General features: G+C 34.1%; 1 protein-coding gene across 4 annotated transcripts in view; it reads right to left on the reverse strand.

The window, feature by feature from the left end:
• The window catches only part of GLRA3 (glycine receptor alpha 3), an 81,638-nt gene that overhangs the window by 50,785 nt on the left and 14,402 nt on the right, over positions 1-16,451 (reverse strand). For all 4 annotated transcript variants that reach the window (XM_039700285.1, XM_039700284.1, XM_039700282.1 and 1 more), the window contains exons 2-3: positions 9,805-9,932; positions 4,467-4,534 (exon numbers count right to left, since the gene is read on the reverse strand). In XM_039700285.1, coding sequence (XP_039556219.1) covers positions 4,467-4,534; positions 9,805-9,932 — 196 coding nt within the window. The remainder of the gene's footprint in view (positions 1-4,466; positions 4,535-9,804; positions 9,933-16,451) is intronic.

The raw sequence follows: 16,451 nt of genomic DNA on the forward strand, positions 1-16,451 counted from the left end.
AATGATTCATTTGAGGAAAAATTCTTGATGAAACTCTTTAGCACTGAGGTTTGTAATGTGTACAAGGGAACACTTCTTCCAAGCAATCTACTGAAAGACAACCTTGAATAGGTACAATAGAACAAAACCAGAAATGTTTACTGAAGAAAGATGAAACTAAAGAAATTAAAGAGCTGTGGCTGATGAAAGGATAGTAATTATGGTGGCTTAAAAATGGGTTGATATTGCTTAAAAACACATTTTATTTGTAAGTGCAAGATAATCTCATTAGTGGGGGAAATACAGAAAGATCTATAATGTGCATCCTATCAACACTGAATTCTTTTCAGACTGAATCAAGAAATACCCCTGAGCAAAAACGCGGTAAGGCCAAATAAGAGACATATGGTTTTCAATTGTTAATTGAGATTAATTAAGAGTGTTAGATTAAAATGAAATTAATTAATTCAGCATTAATTGTCTACACTGTTGTTATTTGCCATCACATCTCTCTGTGAGCGCTCCCTTCAATGCACTTTGAGCACAAGCATGATGCTAAGCATATTAACACACACTGAGTAAAAATTGCTATAAATCTCCATGAAGGTCAGTGTTGTATCTGACCTTTAAAACTCAGAAAACCTTGAGCAAGTTTGTTAGTCACATTTCCTAGGATAAAAACAGACATTTTGGTATGGCCTACCACGTACCCAATAGACTAATTGTTTTGTGTATTCAGTATTCTGACTCTGAACATTTGCACTTGAAAATGTTGGCACTAATATTATTCTGACCTTGTGTGACTGAATAATCTTTTATTTCTTGGTAATTGCCAATAATATATATGACGCTGCTCTTAACGATCACAAAATCTTTTAGCTTTGGGAGATACAGTGTGAATACAAGCTAAGAACAGCTTGAGCTACAAAAACTGTCAAAGGAACTTTTCAGGGTATTGTGATAAAAGCTGAAATTTAAGTTCCACTGCATTAGTAAGTAAAGTATTTGCTTTCCTGTAGGATATAGTTCCCGTATTGCCAATATATATTTAATTTATGTGACCAAGCAATCCAACTGATTTGTCAGATTTTTAATGTTATGTGTGCTTAGGTTTTTACTATTTATCTCAAATGAAAAACTTCAGATGTTAATTTGCACTAAATATGTTATGTTAATTTCATTATAATGAAATAGTAATTTTAGTCTGGGTTTTCGCAATTTTTTTATCTTTTATTCTTCCAGATGTCTAAATTCTTCTGTGTAAAAATACCGGAATAACAGCAACATGTAAAATATGAAACACTGGTCCTAGATTTTCCTTTATATGTGTGAAGCAATAAGAGTTTTTCTTGTCAAGAGGATGTGTGTGAAATTTTTACTTCATGAATATCTTTGTGAATATTGAGACATGCACAGATCTAATGCTACCGTTCAGCTTGATAACAGAAAAATTGATGAGGCTGGATCCTAAGTGGTGCCAATTATAAAAGTTTATTTAAGGGAGCTTTCAATTATGTAGTTTACTTTTTTGCCTGCCTCCTCAGAGCATACATGGCATAAATGAAACTGCTTATATGGTCACTTAAAATCACCTAGGTTCAGCTCAGCTTCCTAGAAACAGGTGGCACTACTCTTTCCCTTGCTGTGAACCATCCGATTTGTATTTTGAGAAAAAGAAATGGAATATTAAATGACTGGAACCCATGGAAGGAAGGAAGGAAGGAAGGAAGGAAGGAAGGAAGGAAGGAAGGAAGGACCAGTTTACAGAGCTGACAAGCTGTAAGCCAAATGGTGCTACTTTTTCGGTCTGTCTGTCTCTCCTGCGCTGTTAGAGCAGGTTGGATGAGCTAAAGGGAATGTGCTTGCCCAAGAGGCACACACTGCCCTTCCCACTGCACACTGCCACACTCCCCGACCTTACTGGGAGCTGTTCAGCCCAGCAGTGTGAAGCTGGCACCGGGCTACTTTGCAAGCTGTGCTGGCTTTTTTAACCCCTTGTTTTTCTGCCTCTTTCCTCTGTTGTGCACAGCCGAGGCAGCAGAGGGAGCTCAAAGATTTTGCACGTCAGCAAGAGGCCCTGGGAGGCCCGGGCAGAGGGCACTGCCAGGGAATTGCAGCCGCTGCGGAGGGCAGGGCTGGATGTGTTCGGACTCCTTTAAAGCTGCCATGCAGCTTTATGTGTCCCACTATCAGCTGGCAGTTTTAAATACAAGGTATCACTGGCCAGGTTTTATTTTGCACTTGTTGCTTACTTAACCGGTTCTGCTTACAGTTTGGAAAAAGAGGTATTTTTCAAGAATTTAAAATCCTTTTTGAGTCCATGAATTTGTTCTAATGAGTTAAGACATAGGTACCTGTATTTTAAGAAATACAGTAAATTCAGTTGATAAAATAGTGAAAATTGAAGACATACTGAACTGCAATGAATTAACTACGGTTAAAAATTCAATTTGCAAAATAATGCAAGATTGTTTTCATTGTCATTTAAAGGTAGAAAGATTTTCATGTTTTTTAGAAGTTCACCATCAGTGTTATGGAGAAGAAAAGCTAATAAACCACACAATTGGAAGTCCTATCTAGACAAAAGAATTTGCTCTTCTGCAAATACAGATTTGAGTCTCTGAGAGAGCATCTGCTACTGACAAAAAGTTGAAGTTTGTTTTGAGCTGTGCCAGTGAATACATTATAAACACAGCACAAGCATCATGAAGGTCAAGGTTGTGCTTAAATATCCAGTTTTTAAATGCATGAAAATAAGAGAATGAAAAACCTTGTGGTTCTGACCAGGTTTGGTATTTTCTGTAACATATTACATTACCTGGAACTATTTGTTACAGACCAGGTCATTGTCTACCTTGACTGTTTCAATTTGTTTTTGAGGTAACACAGAGCAGAACATAGTTTGATTATAAAATAGAATATTATACTAACTTAACTGAGTTGCTCTGAAATGTTTATAATTCTCTGATTTTGGAGAGAAAATCCGCTTGAGACGTGAACTTGGTCATCATCTTCCCAAACTCAGGACAATTTTTGTGTATCAACAACTTCAGTTTTGTATATCTTCTTTATATATCAATTGACTGGCTAGGTCTTTGAACTTTACTGACCTTGTGCTCTGTCTCCTCTTTTGGACCAGATTCACTCATCCAGACATCAGGAAGTAGCTGTGGAACACTATTCTAATCATGTGGGTATTGCTTAATCCTCTGATTGAACCTGAATAAATCTCTCTAGATGCCGTGCCAATCTGTTTGGGATTTGCAATCTGGAAAGGCCCTCAAATGCAAATTAAAGTAATTTTCTGTCTGAAAAAAAATCATCTATCTCTCAGTAACATCTATTACTATGTTCCAAGATAGGTAAAGAACAGGCAGTTGTTAATACCACATGAGGATAGGGAGCATAAATACTTCACTATATGAATTTTTTTTTTTGTTTACCTAACTACAGGTCCTTGGTTATGTTACGGTTTTTTTGTAAGGTTGTTTTTTTTTTGTTTGTTTGTTTTCTTTTTTGCTATTTCAATTCAGTTCTGTCATTCCAAGTACATATCCTGAATCCTGAAATTGTTTGGATTACAGTGTATTTTATATATTTGGATCTTAAAAAGTCCCACACTTATGTCATCTTGGTATTTTAACCCGCTCTGCCCCAAAATTACCATGTAACTGTTTTCAAAGAGGTATTTTTAACTTTCTTCAAACAAATGTGAAACACTTGTAGAGAGAAGGAATGCCGGTATCTTCCCACACTAAGTTTTAGTGATTACATCTGTACTCCAAGTTACTAGCATATGTACTCACCTTTTAGTGAGATTATCCTGGGGGTTCTCATCAATTCAAAGTTCAATATCTAGCTTTTCTACCTTTACAGTCTGACCTCTTCTCCTTATTTTGTTAAAATCTCATCTTTTTGTTACTGTATCATCTGTCTTTCTTTAGTAGACAAATTTTAAGTATATGTACAAAAGCATGCAACCAACTTCTTTTTATTCCAGATTTTATATACCAGTTCAAAGTTTTAGTAATTTCTGTTATTTCAGTGCAATATGGAAGAAGGACTTTTAAAACAAAGTATATATCTCAGTATACACTGTATATGATGAAATAAAAAAAAATATTATTAACAAAGTTGCTTCATGAATTCGCACTTTTGAGGTTTTAGGAAGGTGGAACATTATTGAAACTAATATCTATCTAATAATTATTTCATTGCAACTGTCAAATAAAAGGTAGAAATAATTAAAGAAAACCAAACTTCTAACCTTGGCTTTACTTTTACTTGAATGTGATGGTATAATGATGAAATCTTTTGTTAGGGAAAAAAAAATCAATTGCCAAATTAGGAATTCTCACTTTCCATTCTCATAAGGTGATTTTCTTCTTCGCTGAGTTCCAGGTGAAGAGAAGCCCTAGCTCGCTTTAGAGCTCATGGAACATATTTCATTTGAACTTCAAACATTGACTGAGTTAAAAGTATCTTACCATGGTTGTTTCTGCAATGGATCCAAAGCTGTTTATAAATATGTTGCATGTGACATTAACTGGAGGACCTGCAAAAGAGAAAAAAAACCCCACCAGTCCTGTTCCAGAATTATTGCTTATTGATTGATTATTCAATATAGACCATTATAAACAATATTTACTGACTTTGGAAGAAATAATGCTACATTCACAACTAATTTAATGCACAATTGAATTGAGTGGTTTCTAATAATTTTCTTTTGATTCTTCTCAAAGGTACACTACTTATCTGACCACATTTAGCAATTTAAAAAAAAACACAGAAACAGAGTTTAATATAAACCTACACACATGCTTCTCTACGAAAAATGAAAAAAAACCCCATCCCATTTGTAATATAGAGTAAAAATATTTTATGTGTATTTCAGTGAGAATGCATGTCACTTCTCATAACAATTAGGGGGAAAGCGACTTTCTTCACTCAAGGCAGCACCTACCTTCAATGTTATCTGTCATCACTGGGAAAAGAAATGCATTATTGCTGCTCTTATCTCTACTGCTTACAAGAAAGTAATTTAGATTCTATTCCCACTTCTCCTAAATTCACAAAATGTTTGAGTCCATTTATAACTGAATTCTTTGTTACCATGGGCCCTCAGTCAACTGTTGTTTTGTCTTATCTTGCATTTTGAAGAATCAATAGTGGCACAGCAGTCATTGTGATAACTGAACAAGGAATTGCCTCTTCATGGAAAAGGGTTTAAATTATTTTCCAGAAGTCACTTTAAAAATGTCATTGTGGAAAAGCATGCTGATTTTTCCATTATTCCTTATCAATTTCAGTCTGTGGCCAATAGAAACAAGGTTTTTTCCATCTCCAGTTTTTTTTTTTTTTTGTTACCTTCCTACAACTCAATATTCCTCTATCAATAAACCACTTCAGCATTGGAGAGCCTGGATTCTTTTTGTAGTTGTAAGCAGTCTAACAATGAGAGATCTATATCTGGAAAATGAAGACTGGTCTTATAAACCTTTAAGCAATATCTCTTTTTTAGTATCACTGAAGAAGAAACTCCTTTGCCACTACTGGTGGATTGCAACTAGCAAAATCTAACATGACCAATAAATTTCACATTAAATACTTGAAGAATCAAAATGTCCATTAAAAATTCTCCCAATAGGACAGAACTTGGAACATCCAGCTTTCTTTCCGGACAGCAAAAATTGTTTTGAAATCCTGTACAACCCTTCCAACAAAACACTTCTACACATAATTCAGTCTTTGCAATACACAAGACTACCCATATGGATCAGAATTCTCAGGTAAGGAGGTGGCACTTGCAGTCACTTTGGTAGTTAATTATTTAGAGTTGTTGACTATATCCAGTACTTCTGAGAATTCAGTAAAAGCTTTACATGCTCAAGTCCTGAAAAGAATCAAGGGAAAAAGGAAAAGCAGGGACTATGAATGAAGGCGGCTGTCAGGGAGAAAATGGTACTTCTTGCCTATATTAGTCATGTGTTTGCAAAGCAGCTTTTCTTTCAAACACTTCCATGTTTTAGTACCTGCCATCCTTTCAAATTTGATGTGATGCTATCTTGTTTAACATAGTACTATACTTTAAAATATGTTTGCTTTATCAACATAGTTACTTATTTTAAGAAAAAGCTCCAAATCACTACAGTGCTGATGCCTAATTTCAAATTACAATAAAATAGTTAATAGCTAGTTAAAAGGGCACAAAAGTAGAAGCTAAAAATAGCCTCTAAATGCTTTAGAGTTAACTCAAAGGCACTGTGCTGTGAGTAAAAATGAACTTCCCAGAATATAGTCACAAAGAATCATGAATGAGAAGCAGTAAAAGCTGGAAGTCATATTCCAACACAGGAATTCAGGCAAGTTGAACATAGATTAAAGAGAGGCAGAAAAGAAATAGAGCTAAAACTCACTAGAGACAGAAAAGATAACAATAGTCGCTATCTACAAGACATTAAAAATAGAATCCTGCCAAGATCTGAAAGCTGAAAGAAGATGATTAAGGTATAAAAGTATCCATGGAAGTGAAGAAGGTCAGAGCAGAAAAGCCAAATGAAGCCTTTGTAGCAGCATTTGTCTCCAATTGCTGGCGGTGTCAAATACTAGAGCCATTCTGCTGGAATTTTGTATGAAGACTGTAGAAGACATTTCAGACCACGTGAACAGGAACAAACTGAGCGGCTGAGGTGATATAAATCCAGACATTATAAAAATATTTGCAGAATTCTGGAAATACAACTCACTGTGAGTCAGTTGTCACCTCTGTCAATTTTGTAATCAGTGGAAATGTGTACCATGTTCTGCAAGTATAACTTGAATAAAAAAACCCCCCAGATTTCAGGTATGATGGTGAGGGACATGAACATGAACTTTATCCCTGCAAACCTTATCTCTGCACCATTCAAACCGGTAGAAATAATGAGAACTTTTATAAAAAAGAAATACAGATTAATATTATACATAAATACATTATATTAATTAATATATTTAATATATTAGGGAGAAAGATGTAAAAAAGTCAAAAAAGATAAAAAATTCTATGAAAAGCTGCCACACAAAATCAGCTTAAGTAGAAAACACCAGAAAAGGTATACAGTAGGCAGTAATCTGAAAATACACAAATTTGTAAAGATCAAAACGAGGTAATATTTCATGTCTTAGTATGTCACATGGCAATAAAATCAGTAAAATAATCAGCAAATTGAAAGCAAACAAAGGTATTATTTTTATTATTTCTTATTCTATTTTATTATTTTTTATTTACTCTTTGTCCAGAAAACAAAGGTTTTATTGCCAGAAAATAATGAAAAGCCAAAAATACAAACAACTTCCAGCCGGGATCAGGGCAGCATATGTAACTCATTTTTTTTATTTTTTTTTCAATTAAGTCCTGGCTTTCAAAGCTTCTAAACTAATGATTGCTGAAAAATTTTTGACAATAGCAGGGCAAGTAATACTTTGCATTTTCCTATATAAATGCCCAAATTTTTAATTTAATATTTGAAATTTTTACATTTAGGTTCATAATTGTGTTCAAATTTAAAAGGCAATGAAGTATTTTCCATACTTGCAGGAATGGGTATCATCTGCAATGTGGATACTGAGTAAGAGAAGCACTCTACTATAGGTTTGTAACTCTAGGTATGTAACAGCAAAAAAAAAAAATTGCAACGGGAGTAAAAGCTTTACACTGATTCTCAATTTCCTGATGTATTCCATAGCTGAATAAACACCATGTCTTCTCTATTATATTTTTTGAACAAGAACTCATATGCAGTATTCCATATCCAAAAGCAGACCACAAAGACAAAATATATATTATTGTCTTCTTGACCAAGACTAATTATGAATAAAATCAGTAATTAAAAATCTTGTCTGCATAGGAATCTTACTGGAACAAAAAATGATTTAAAATTGATGTGTGAGTTATCTTATTAGTACTTATCCTCTTTTTTTTAAGCTATCACCAGTTTAAAACCTCAAAAAGGCATTAAGCCCCATCACTTCTTGTATGAGTAATAAAACTAACCAAAAAGTGGCAAAGTCACTTAAGGAGATACTTGTTCTTAGTGGTAGGTCTGAATCATTCTGGGCAGATCTGTTCAAACTGCATAGCTGTCCAGAAGATTTAGAATGTGCACTTTTTGAAAAGCAACAACGTCAAATTAGGTTTTGTCTCTTTAAGTTTCAATAGTTACAAAACAAAGCTCTAAATCCTTTGAATTGTACTTTCAAGAAGTACTGCATTTAATTTCATAATCTCTAAACCATCTGCCTATTCTTCACTGTTGCCCCATCAGAATATTGTGATTGGATGCTGTCCATGACAAACTATAAAATTCAATCCCCAAATCATACAGAGACGTGTTTGAAATTCCAGTGCATGTTTATAATTTCCTGAGAAATATCAGCACCAATAACTTAAAAAGGAGCAAAACATTTCCAGCTGCAGTAAAGCCTGGGTAACAAGTTTATATATACACAACCAACTGTTTATGGTTTGCTGATGAGGAAGTAATCTGACAAATCTCTTACATGGTCCTTATGAATCAGACTGAGCAAATTCTGGTAAAACCAGCACATGGCAGTGGATTTAGAGTCAAAACCATTTAAGTTTCTGGAACTTGGAGATGTCAAAAAATTATAACATTTCTTGTTGAATAAGAATTAAGATGGAAAGGCAGTGACAGATGACTTAGAGGAGAAAGCACTGGCAGCTTGAAGGAAATTTTTTCTAGTAAGCATGGAGTAAAGCCTTATATGAGGCTTATGTGAAATATTAGAGCTAAGAGAATCTCTTGGACTCAAGAAGATAGGCATAGGACAAAGCAACTAAAGCAAAGTAAGAGTAATATAATTTTTAATCACAATAGGTTTGCTCTTTCAAAACTTTATTTATATTCTGGGTAATTTAAAGACTGATACCATGTTTAAAAATTCAGTAACAGAGTTAAATATGGTTCCACTACAACACTGTGGAATGTGTCCTTTTTTCAGAAAGAAGAGTAGTCAAATTTACCCAGATTGCCCAGACTATAATGGATGGCCTTTGTCTCTATGATACTTTGCATATTCATATAAAAATATGCTTTGTGTAATCCTTCATTAAATACTCTAATGTGCCTGAATGTGGATAATATGCTAAGACCCTCAGATGTAGTCATTCCATTTGCAAACAATTTCAGCCTTTGAATCTGCTTTAATTGAATCTCCTTTGTGACAAGTGCATAAAAGACAAAATTCCATGTGTTGAGAATTTACAATTTCATTGGAGAACTGAGAACAGGGAAAAGAACTAAGAGGAAAGACTTTTGTCATTTAAGGAACAAAAGGGGCTCAGGAAGGAGGAATATGATTTGGTGGTAGAATTGGTAACTAAGATAAGCTGTCTTGAGTTTGATGGTCAATGTCATTAACACAGTCTTTAGAACCAGACAGATATGAAGATTTGGCCAATCTTTCACAGAGCTTACTTTCCGTAATGATTCATGCTACGGCAATCCAAGGTGGGAATCTGAATCCATCAGTAAGCATTTCAGGAAAGGAAAGAAACTAACAAATCATATCAGACAACTCAAATCTAAGAACAAGGTATATTTACGAAAGGCCTGCAATTGGGCAGCTGTGAAAGTGGCAGGTGTAGGGCGTATTGCTACTGAAATGAACTGCCACACATGCAAAAGAAAGGCAAAAGAAGGCACCTTTTTATTTTTTTTTTTTAGTGAATGTACCCCTTAGTTTTCATATTTGTTTCCGAAATTTCATTTTTGTGAGCAGTAATACTAACAGACTGAAAATCTGAAAGTTTAGTTATGAAATTACCTTTGAAATTTGGTCTGATCCTCGCATCATAGCCTGACATCCTGCCCATTAGCTTATCCAGGAAATCAGATGGCGACATTGGCATGCTACGAGATCTTGCACTGTCTGTTTCCTTTGTGGCTACCAAGCTAACAGCAAGGAAAAACAAACAAACAAAAATTTGTTAGAAGTTTTGTTAGCAAAACTTTGAGTTTATTTAATCACAGTTCATTTTTGTAGGAACAGGAAATCAGGAAAGCTAAGACAGTCTTTCAAGCTAGTTAATGCTTCAAAAATAGTAGAAGTAAAGAAAATGAAACAGAAAGTTCTCTCTATATCTCTCATTTAATGCATAAATTTTATTCTGCTCTTCTGCACAGGTATAGGTTACTTCCTCAGAACTTCTGAAGATTAATAACACTTTCAGTAAGCACTAATCAATATCATTATCACAGAGTTAAATAATGTGATAATCTACAGAAGTAGCTGTGAATGTGGAATGTCATATTTTGGAGTCTATTCTGAGATTGATCTATTTTAACTGGGAGTGCTGTGAGAGATACCTGGATCAGAAAAAAAAAAAGTACTGAGGACTTGATTAGAGTAGTACTACTATCCCCAATCTTTCTTTTGTGTTGATAGGTAACCATAATAAAACACATCAGTCTCTTGGAAGATGATATTTAACATTGTCTTAGTTTCATTTTCTGTTAAAACAGAAGTGACTGTTACAGTGAGTAAAACAAAACAAAAACAAACAACCAAAATCCTAATGACCTATTCAAAAAACTATTTTAGGGCAAACTTTTCTACTTAGAGCCACATGGCAAGCTGTAGCCATCTCCTACAGCTTCCTCTTTATATGCATGCAAAACTCTCACTGACATTCTAAAGTGTGTTCTGCATGTGCTAAGAGAGCAGAGTAGTGGCCCTGTGATCAGCCTTGGCACCCAAACAAAAAGTCTTTGTTTTGTGGAACAGCTCTTACTTGAGTGCTGTCTAACACACTTGCAAAATAAAACAGTCAGAAAATACATAAATTTTGGGTAATATAATGATACACAGTGCAATTGAAACCATTTATGGCTCTTGGAGTCTCAAAAAAGATAAAGTGCTTTGCGTGTTTGTGCTGAATTCAAGTAAAAAAACCTTTACAGAAGGACTTAAATCTCTTTTACTTACCCAATTCATTGTCTCCATATCAATTCACTCTTTTAGAACTACTTAAGCATATTTTTGTTTAGATGTAAACACAGGGAATAATGTAAAGCCTTTAGGAATTTTCTGACTCATACAAAACCCATGCTAAATTTTGCTTCTTAACAATGGATGGAATATCAAAATTCAAAAATTCCATAGAGGTATATATGTATGCAGTGGCCATGTGGAGTGCAGACTGAGAATGTAATTTCTTTCTTTCCAAGACCCTTTTACTCTGTAAGTTAAAAGTTACAGTTTTATAGAAATTTCCATTTAGGTCTGCTAAAATTTTTGTCTTCAATTTTGAAATTTGGATTTATTATCTTAAATAAAAAAAGAGTTCATATTAGTCCTTGAGGGTTACAAATTTGGGCATACACAGAATATGAACATAGAAGCCTCTAGAATGCTATGATTTGCTCATATTTTAATTAAAATGTAAATGAAGTCTTTTATTTGTAATATTAAATCAGAAAGTTAATTTTAAGTTTATTCACTTAGCAAGTGTTTATTCTATGTGTAACTTGATTTGTATATTCGTAAATTGTTCATAAATTGTTAAATTGTTGGATATTTCTAAATTGTTTTGAATATTTTGGTATCTCTCACAGTACAAAATGTTTCTTTACTCTCTTTCAATAGCTAACCTAGTTCTTTTATTTCTTCCCGTAGCTTCAGAATGTATTTCCATTTCTGAGAAAGTATTCAACATTTTCTTTTTATAGTTCAGTTTGAAATTATCCTATTGCCATAATTTTCATTATCATTCTGAATAGATCTGATTCATCACATTATTAAAACTTATAATGATTACTGTTTCTGTAAAACATCACTAATGTCTATAAAGCAAATGAAATACAAGACTCAGGTTACCCTTTGCTGGGTATTATCTACTTGGAAGGCAGGAGAAGCAAGTTACTGTGTGTATACACTTAGTATATACACTTAAACACTTAGATTTCTTTCTAGTAGTCTTCTGTAAGGAATTTATATTTCTATTCTTTAGGTATATGACATATCTATACTATGGGATAGACAATCTTATATTTTTATTATTAATATACATAAATTATCCAGAACTCAAGTATAGAAAGGCCCATTGTTTGCTTGAATATCAATTGTTGGAAAGGAATAATTTGTTTCTTTGCTCTTTTTTTACTTAATTGCTTTTTTTTTGTAAATCTTTCTTTGTTGTACTTGTAGCTCTTGCTTTGCCATGGAATAAAGTAATTTGAAATTAGGGTAACTAATGGTAACTGAAAAAAATAATAATTGCTGTGACTATGGATTTTCTCAAAGTGACATTTACCTATTCATATGACGGCATCATTAATATTTGCTTTCATTAGTCAATTGTAAGTCTCAGAGTATCTTGAATAATTTCATGCCTGCTTATCAAAAGAATATATTCAGCATAATTAATATCTTTTGTATAAACAAGTTTTATCTCAAAAGTCAGTTGTAATTTGTAACTAAATATTTCTTCAAGGAATGTTTTCCCTTTCACTAATCTTGGGGTGTAATGAGAAAAAGCTGTTTGAGTTCTGCAAAGTTCTGCCCCTTTGATTTGACTTTTATTGAAAATATGTATTTCAAGAATAGTCTTGGACAAATAAAACTTTCATCAGTCAAAGCTGACATGTGGAATACTCTTCCAGTTAAAAAGGAGCTAGACCAAATATTGTGGTAAAACCTGAGTAAAGCACTGGATTTTAGGAAGTGATTTTCTGTTTCCAGATTAATATAAAAATGTACTATGCATGGTAAGGGCTCTTCAGTTTTATTGTACCCTGCCTCTGAAAGCTAGGCCTCTGGCTGAGGGGTTAGAGGAGGGTATAGTCCTTCCATGAACTAAGAATTGAGCTCCTTTTAGTGTTAATAATGCACATAGCTTCATCCTCGATACACAACTATTGCATAAGTCCAGGAATGGCTTTGCGTGCCTCCAGAGGGAATTCATTCTGACCTGTCACAGTTCTTTAAAGAATTTGTGCATGCATTTTCTAACAGGCAGAATTATAGTAGTCTAATATCAGCAAGAATTTTAATATCAACAAGGTACAATGAATTTGTGTTGAACATAAAGTCATTATGTGACTTTAAATTACTGAGAAAGAAAGCTGTACACTTTTTCAGAGGTACAAGCTTCCATTGCTATAGTCTTTTGTTGGAGAGAGATTATAAGCTGACTGTCTTTTGGTCTGTTCATATTTTATGAGGAAAAGTTACCAACAAGAATGCCCTCCCTGGCAGTGATTCTGAGTTGTTCCTGTGAGCTATTGGCAAATATTACTTATATCAGTTATAAGGATTTTCCAGTTTCAGACATAGAACAGTACATGACTTCAATTTCCTGGATGTATCCTGAACATCTTTAAAATGTAAATTAAGCCTTCAAAAACAATTGAAAAGAATTTTCATAACTGAAGTTGTGGACAAGAATCAAGAAAAAAATTGAAAATGTCACAAGATACATTCAAAAATGATTTGTGATCAGACAAGTTTACACCATCAAAACTTAGGGTAAGAATTTTTATTTCAAATAAGCTGTCATACAACACCAGACAAGATAAGAAAATTAGAATCACAAGGACTATAGTTACTCCTGTCTCTGGTCTATTCTGTCCATTAACCTTTTTTATTTTTTCACCTAAAATCTGAGAACAGATGAGCTTTGCATCAATGCCTTGAAGCCTGTCAAGTTGAAATTTCAATCACTGAGATAGAAAACTCTCCTAAATAACAGGTACTTTACCTACAAAAAGTCATGTTTGAATCAGAAACTGTTACATCAAGCTGAAGATATTTCAAGTGGGATATAAATGTTAGAGAGTAAGAAGTAGTCTGACACAGACAAGATGCAGCTTCTCTAGATCAACTACTACATCCTAAATTTGAGAAAGTAAGCTATTTGTAAGAATGGTGTTCAGCAATGCCATCTATAATCTGGAAAGAAAATGCAAAGCAGTTGATGGTTTAAAACGAAGAAATGCAAAAAGAATTGACAGAGACATAATGTCTGATGGTGTGAAGAAAACAACCTCTTTCTCAGAGTCATCTCATTTAAGTAGGAGAGTTTAAATCAATTAAAGAAAGGATATTAAGAGGCATGAACTGTGAACGTGGGCGAGTTGGAGAAAGCAGTGAAGAAGGACTTAGAATTCCTCAAATAACTCAGCACTGTAGTGGTGAAGATCTCAGTGCACTACTGTGTTGTCCAGTGGTGCAGAAAGATTGAAAGAGTAGAAGCATGAAGGTCACTTATTATTTTATACGATATTAATGAGACCAGTTCTGGGATGTTGAATCAAATTCCATGTCTGAGTTTTAAAAGGACATTAAAGCATTTGGAAAGGTACTGAACAAAGCCACTAAACCATGACCTGAGAGTTAGGGAAATTTGCTTCAAGTAAGAGACTTTAGGAGCTTAATCTTCTTAGTTTATCAAAAAAGAAAAATGGAAAAAATAGCTTGCTTGAAGTTATAAATATCTCAAGGCAGCAGAAAATGCTGGACATTTACCTAAAGAATAAAGGCAGAAGAAAAACCAATGAGAGTTGGACAAATTCAAATAGGAATTTGGACACACAATTTAATAACTTATCAGAAGATCAGAATGTACCAACTAAGGCAATACAGCTTTCTGGAAGAAAGAATTTAATAAAATATAAGGTATTGTTCTTCATATATGGCTAGCTTGGTGAACAGGAATGAGTTCTGATATATAGAAAAGCAGGCTAAATTCAAATTAAACATTACAAATCTCATGCAGAAATCTTCAGACTGTCAAAAGGCGCTTGATTGATTTGAGGAGCTTAAGGAAGGAAAGCAATGGGCATACATCCAGGTGTGAAATGATGTCTTCTCAGGGTCCTTCTACACAGGGGTTGGGTTGCAGGCTTGCAGTTACTGTAATGAGGTTTGAAAGTTACAGCTGTAATGTTGGCTTATCTTGCTCAATTCCTTTCACAGCTGGATATTTGACTTACTAAGCAGTTGTATGAGCATCAGCTCCTTGCACAGTAGGAACTTGAGCTCCGGAATGGAAAGCGTACTTGAGCTGCCCATAAACTAGAAGAAGCTTAAAGAATCAGAGGTTGACCACAACTAGGAAAAAGAGAGGCAAATATTCTGTCTATGACACACACCTGCAAAGAATAAAGAATTGTAAGCTTAATTATAACATTGCCAAGAAAAAAAATGGATGTGAAGTTGCCAGGAATAAATTTAGATCAAAATTAAAAGACTTTCAACCACTGAAACACTTCACTTATGGAATAGCTTAACACTTTGAGCAGAGATAGATAGTCCTATGTGTTTCAAGGTGGATCTAGGCCTCAGGTTGCTGTAACATGTATGACTGTGATTGCAGGTGGGGGGATTCAGCTATTTTTTAATCCTCTGCTGAGAATATGTTTACATTATTATTGATTCTTTTATGTTTTTAAAATATTTGCTGCTACAGAAGTCTGAAACAAAATATTGTTAACACAGCTATGCAGCCAGAGCATCAAAATCTACAGAATTTAAATGGGGGGTCTCATCTATCAGCTGGCAATTTAGCTGCCAAGATAAAGCATGGGTCATCAATCTGTGCTCCTGGAATGTCTATTTAAAGTAGGAATGTTTGTGAGAGAACATCTTTCTCTTCTCTTCCTCCAAAATAAAATTATTGGAAAAAACTCTTCGAAGGGCATGTACAATCCCCACAAATGTTTCCTTCTCTAAAACATTTAAGGCTGAAAAAGTCAGATTGCTTTCTCATGTCTTTTTTTTTTTCTGAAGAGCTACTGCGTTCTACCTGCAAGTTGCGTCTATCTATCCTAACCTTCTGCACATTTTTACCAAAGCACAAATGAGGAAAAGAAACTTTACATATGAATGTGCTTTATACAAACTATATTTTAAAAAGCATATTTTCAAATGTAATTTCAGGCCTACTACATTTGAGACTTATAATTTTTGTACTGTAGAAAGTGCTGTTTTTTGCTGATTTCCCTCATTTAAACATTCATCTTCAATGTGGGTTATTAAAAAAATGTTTTCAGTGTGTGGTTTCAGCCTTGAAAAATTTATATTTGTTTGAAAATATTGAAGAAATACAGTAATGGACTACCACCAGCATTTCTATAAAAAAGATTGTATCACTCCAGAAGGGCTTAATAAGAACAGTATAGACAAAAGAGAAGAAAGAAATTACATCTTACACCATTTGCTGAGTCTTCGTGTTTTGTTGCTGGTACAGGGAGGTTACAGAGATGAAGAAAGAATATGGTGTGCTGTAATTATACCTTCCACTGGAAGCTTCATAGAGAGATGTTTCCATGTCCAGTTTAGGACAATCCACTCATTTATCCAAATTAACCTGTGTGTAGTCTCCAGATTCTCACAGACTTGCCTTTGAACACAATTGATACAAATTATCTTTGAATTATATGCTAAGTTCATTTTCTGCCTTCCATACATAA

The sequence above is a fragment of the Passer montanus genome, unplaced genomic scaffold (genome assembly GCF_014805655.1).
Source record: "Passer montanus isolate IOZ18808 unplaced genomic scaffold, ASM1480565v1 scaffold14, whole genome shotgun sequence".
Taxonomy (NCBI): Eukaryota; Metazoa; Chordata; class Aves; order Passeriformes; family Passeridae; genus Passer; species Passer montanus.